This window comes from Poecilia reticulata, chromosome 17 (assembly GCF_904066995.2).
Source record: "Poecilia reticulata chromosome 17, P_reticulata-male-v2, whole genome shotgun sequence".
Taxonomy (NCBI): domain Eukaryota; kingdom Metazoa; phylum Chordata; class Actinopteri; order Cyprinodontiformes; family Poeciliidae; genus Poecilia; species Poecilia reticulata.
Genome location: NC_088846.1, coordinates 6,740,137 through 6,746,136, shown reverse-complemented (window position 1 = coordinate 6,746,136; position 6,000 = coordinate 6,740,137). Strand labels below are relative to the sequence as shown.

The 6,000-nt window shown below is 39.6% G+C and overlaps 1 protein-coding gene across 1 annotated transcript in view; it reads right to left on the bottom strand.

The window, feature by feature from the left end:
• Nucleotides 1-732: 732 nt before the first annotated feature.
• The window catches only part of tmtopsa (teleost multiple tissue opsin a), a 76,430-nt gene continuing 71,162 nt past the window's right edge, over nucleotides 733-6,000 (bottom strand). The window contains exon 4 of the mRNA XM_081598057.1: nucleotides 733-1,631. Coding sequence (XP_081454183.1) covers nucleotides 1,347-1,631 — 285 coding nt within the window. The 3' untranslated portion in view covers nucleotides 733-1,346. The remainder of the gene's footprint in view (nucleotides 1,632-6,000) is intronic.

The following is a 6,000-nucleotide window of genomic DNA, read 5'->3' as shown; positions in this document are numbered from 1 at the left end:
ACAAGTCTGTGTTAGAAATTGTTTTGTATCTTTATCCTTACTGATACCTTTGCAAAGTATGATTCTTTTAATCCTCTGTAACTTTACGAGGTAAATCTAACACACACACCAAACAACTTTTTTGTTTCAGTTGCACCGAGCAGGATGAATGTCACGTTAACTGTGAGAATAATATTATGAGTAAACAGTTAACATAGGGTTTGTACTATGAAGATAAATAGCTGTGCAGCCTGGTGGTCCTTTAAAGTAAGTCGGTAAGTTACAAGCTTGGAAGCTCACACACAGGTAGCTGGCGATATAAAGGTTCAGTGGTGCACAGATGAGCGAGTAGAAGAAGATGTCACAGTCAGACATTGGGGGAAATGTCCCGTCAGACAGTCAGTGCCCGAAACGACAAAAAAAAACCTCCAACCTTGTAATAGTACAAGCGGGGTCAGTGTTGTGTTGTGCAATATTTTATGGAGTTTGTAGGAATTGACTACCTTTTATTTTGGCTCCAGTTCTCTCCTGTTTATCTGAGATTAGATCACATGATTCAGTCAAACAATCAGCTTGAGAGTAAAATAAATTGTTTTGCTAATCCTAACCCTTATTTATTTATTTATTTTAAAAAGCAAGCTTGGGAATAGATTACTACGTGAAGCAATTAAGATTCTTCTCGTCATTCCTAAACCTTATTCTACCAATCCTCCTAGTAACAGTGTGCATGCACAGACGGTACTCAAAGCCATGTTGCACCAGAGGAACTTTAATGTTGTTACCATGCTACATCAGCAGTGCTACATGTAGAGTAAGTCCCTAATTACTCTACATTTAGAACCAGGTTGTTTGATGCAGGTCGAAGTCCTTCCGTGAAATTGCAGCAAGTTAAAAGCTTAAAAAAATTTAAGGTCTAAAATCATTTGTAGAGTATTTTTCTTGTGCTCAAACATTTCTTCAAAACTTTACCTCTGAGTAACAAAACTTTAAAATACTTTGGGTCATAAACTGCCCAGGTTCTTCTTGTGCTGTCAGTAACAAATCAATTGAAAAATATACCTCGGTCAATGTTCATCTTCAAAACACATAAGGCCCTTTGAATGATCCAGATAATTCTCCTTTTTTGTTTGCTTCTTTGAAAGAAAAGTTTAAAAGTCAAGTGTTCTGCAGATAAACAAAGGCCTCAAAGCTTCTGTGTGTTCACTGCAGTGGGTTTTTGCTCACGTTGTCCAGAGGCATTTCACGGTTTCCCTTAGTTACCAGTCTACCACCAGGCAGGCCGAGGCAGAGATGATGTCCGGAGCCCTACAACATTGTTAATGACTTCCCGGACAGGGATTTGAAGTTTTCACGGCAATAGCCAAGTGTCAGCCCTCAAAGTGGGCCACCAGTGAAACCACAACCACAGGTTGGTTGTAAGACGACGGGGCTTTGGTGAGGTCAATGGTCGGTTCACAGGACGGGTCCAGCTGGGGTACAGTGGCAGCCGGTTGGCCCAGGGAGGCGACCATAAACAACAAGTCATCGGTCCGGCGGGGGCCGGTCACCGCCGCTCCCTTCACAGCTTTGGTAGCGGCCTTGGACGAGCTCTTCAAGCTGGAGCCTCTGCGAGGAGCTTTACAGTGCAGCAGGGCTTGGAAACATCTGTAAAACTGGGACAAGCACACAAATATAGAGTTAGAACACAACATAAAGCATCTCCAATTTTAGCTGCATTTCCATCGGTCATGTAATTACGCAATTTGACATTTCGAAAATGAATTCTCTCAAGCTTCTCGCGGTTTTAGTTCAACGCTCAGGAGGAGTGCAGCAAATGTCACGGTCGAACATTTGGGAGAAGGAGTGTTGTCCCATCAGACCGTCTGTTTACACACACACACAAAAAAACTCGTAAAGGCACACACGGGGTGAGTGCGACCCATCCAGACTGCGCACGTAGTAAAAAAGCCATAGAGTCTAAATGATCCCATCTCATGGAAACACTGCAAATTTGAGAAAAGAAAAGAAGCGTTTCTCAATAAAACATTTTGCAGTTTTCTTTGGCCGTATCGAAATTTGTTTAGTTCACAAAACTACGATGGGAACTCTTTTTCCCCATCACATGGGTCACGTGATCAGCAACCGGATGTTACTACTGGTGCAAACAACGAACAAGATGACAGGAAGTGGTAGGAGGATGGCAGGAGTTTTTACTGACCTCCTGCGTGACACTTATTCACGCGTGATTTAAATTGCGTTTCTTATTTATTGGAAAGGCCGCTATTGCAAAATTGTGTTTTTTTTTTTTTTTACATCAGTGGAATGTTGACAGAGTTTTGCACATTTCTAATGGAAACGCAGCTTTTGTCTCAACACACCGAGTAAACATGGAAGGTGCGTTTTGTACAGTAAAACATTTAGCTCCGTTTTGTCCAAAGTAGGTTTCTACAATAAGAATGTTCAGCTGCATTTTCTGCACACCTCATTGTTCACCCTTTGGGCAAAATGCATCTAATTACGTCCAACCTCAGCCTTCCGCTTTCTCCCCGTGTTCCACACAATTCATTATAAACTTTTTCATTGGGATAATTGTGTCGGCTGCTTCGTGTTGCGGAACAATACACCAATGGAAACAAATTATTTGCTCCCAAATTAATCAGGTAATGACATTCGCAATGAGAAGAGCAAAGTCAGTGTGCAAGCATATGCTTTTTATTAGTGTGGTTGAAAAAAAGGGTCTGAAAAGAGAAACGCCTTGTTCTCTTCTATTCTCTTCAATATTTCCAGCAGAGGATCGCTAATGTACGTTTAGCATTTTCAGTGGGTGTTCAGATCCATTACGAAGGCTTTTTGATGAGAGGTGTAAGTTTTACACCTTGTTGGAAAACTTTTCCTTAAAAGAAATGAGCAAAAAGCTCCTGAATGTTAAAACAGAAAATAGCGCGAGTTTTTGTTAAATGTTTACCGATTCTTATCTTAAGGTAAACGTTAGCGTATGTACAATCACTATTTGCTCAGGAACAAATGTCAAATGTGTTGCAGTTTGTAAGGGCTGTCACATCAAATATGACTTATTTCTGTAAACTTCTAAAATATACAGGGATCTTTGTAAATATTTTTTGATTACTACTGAAAGTGAAATTTAGGCCATGATTAATACTCATTAGCCCATTTTGGTCAGTTTGATCCTTTAATATGAGAAAGAAAAAAAAACTGACGTCATTGAGAAATTTTGTATCCATCTTTGAAGCAGAGGAACTCTGTAAACTCCACCATTGAACTTCAGTAAATCCAGACTTTTCACAATAAAAACTGATTCTAAAAAGAAAAACAAGAGCAACATATTTTGATTTATGCACGGAATTAACATGCATGATCCAGCTACTGAATTTCTAAACAGATTTGAAAAAAAAAAAAAATCCTGACAGACTGACCGACCCCCGATCGAGTAACCTATTATAACAATCAAATGCATAGAAATGTAACACTGCAGTTTTTCTTCCTTAAAGCTGCAGTATGTAGTTTTTATGGGTTTTTTTTTTTTTTTTTTACGGATTTGTTAATATTGTGACTAATATGAGACAGACAATCTGAACAAAGATTGATCTCTTCCATTTCCTCTCTGTGCTGCTATCGCCATCTGAAGAAATGCAGCGCTCCCAACCAAAAACAACCAATCAGAGCCAGGGGAGGGTCTTATCACTGTCAATCAAACTTGTGTATGAGCTGCTAAATGTGCAAAAAAACAAAACAACTGACCGCTACAGGAAAACCATTCACACGGCGTCATCAGTACTCATGCCAACTAGCCTTATGATTGACAGCGCTAAGACCCGCCTCCTGGCTCTGATTGGCTGTTTTCAGTTCACACCAGGAGAAGGCAGAAAATATTTTTTTGCCGTTTCTTTTAATAGATATTACAGGTCCTTCTCAAAAAATTAGCATATTGTGAATTATTTTCCATAATGTAATGATAAAAATTTAACTGTCATATATTTTAGATTCATTGCACACCAGCTGAAATATTTCAGGTCTTTTGTTTTAATACTGATGATTTTGGCATACAGCTCATAAAAACCCAAAATTTCTATCTATTTCTATGACAGTTTAATTTTTATCATTACATTATGGAAAATAATTCACTTTATCACAATAATCAAATTTTTTGAGAAGGACCTGTACTGTCAAGACATAGTGACAGTTTTGACAAATATGTATAAGAAAAAAGTATTTTTTTTATAAATGTTACATACTGCAGCAACAAAGCTACAGTAGCAAAACTCGATATCCATTTGAATGTGTGTGTGGTCTCATTCAACGTAGTACTGAAACTATTTTTTCCACAAGAAGTGAATTAAACAGGAAGAGGACACCTTGAAAGTCCTTCATTTCCAACCTTCACTGTTTGTAAAAACAAATTTTACTTTATTTTTTTTAAACCAGGTGGGTCTCCCTGTGAGCGCTGGCCTCTTTTTCTGGTTTCCAGGAGTTTCACACCTGGAAGTTGTCAGAGATGACCCAGACCAGAAGAAGCAGACGGAGGAAGGAGAGAAATGATATAAGTAATTATGTACGGATCAGTTTTAAATATAGTCACAGCCTGCTCTGTTGGCCTCTGGGCTCCTCTGGGGGAAACAACTTAAAGTTAAGGGACCTCATTTTCGCTGTTTTTTCCCCCAAAACTTTCATGAATCGTACTGGTATTTGTGGCCCAGAAACACAGTGGGGGCGCCGCCGACATCCGCGCCGCTCACATCCGCGCCTACCAGCGACCCAGAAGACCGTGTGACACAGGTTAGGCAAGTTTAGTAAGCCTGGGGCTTTCAGACTTCTGTCTCACATACATGTGGAAGATTCATCTAGGTCAGCAGCTCCGAAACTGAAAATGGATTCCTCTCAGGAATCAGACGTCCAAAGGAAGAAAAACGATGCGTTACGGCCGACTTGAGGAAGATGAATTCAAAACTGGGAAAAATAAACAAACGCTTGCCACCATCCTGACCTGGATAATTTATTCATTAGGCGGGCGAGGCCTCCTGGTGATCGGGTGTGAAGCGGCAGCTGCGTTCGTGGCGCTTCGTGCTGCTGTGGAAAACCACGAGAGCTCTTCAGAGATGAGAGGTTGAGAGTCGCGGTGCCCGCTGCCTCTCTGCAGCGCCAAAGAGGCTAAATACGACGAGGAGAGGGGGGCAAAGCGCGGCACTCCGGTTAGATAGCAGCTGCCTGGGAACGTGTGAGAAGTCTGTTAAAATGGATCGACGTGTGCTCTGCTTTACGAGAAAATGGACTGAACGGAGAGCGTTTTGTGGGGGAAACAAAAAAATACAAATTTGAACAAAACCCCAGGAATTTGGATGATGAACTGAAGTAGAACTTATTCTGAATAATTTGACCTTTTTATTCTCCATACTTTTCTTTTTTCGTGTGATTCAAGGCCTGCTCTCAACACTGAGCTGCTCTTTCCAGTTTTTTTTTATTTTATTATTACAGAAATCAGTTCTGACAGTAATTAACCTGTTACAATGCAAAAACACAGAAGCTTACAAGGGGTTTTATAGTATCTAGGTTTTACTATGAGTCTTTTACCAAACTTGAAATAAGACTCAAGCAACTTATCAGGAAGATACAAGAGCTTGTTTAAGTGAATAATTCATTAATATTGATGAAAAAAGTACTAGTTCCACAAGCGGACTTTTACACTTTTGTTATAAGTGAAATAATCTACCAGTGGCAACAGCACTTTTTTCATCAATATAAATGAATTATTCACTTAAAACGAACTCTTGCTGAAAAAGTTAGTTTAGTCTTATTTTGAGTGTGTTAAGATATTTTCAATAAGAAAATAGACTAAAATACTTGGTAAGATTTTAAGTTTTTGCATTGTAGTGTGTGGTTTTGCAAAGGAAAAAAAAAAGAGACACAATTGTAGTTGAATATGTTGCAAAGTTGCCAAGAGGTAGCGGTGTTAGGAGGTAAACAAGGGGAAAGCACAGCAACATAATTACTTCCTGTGGTCAAGATATGGAGCAAAGTTTTGTTAAG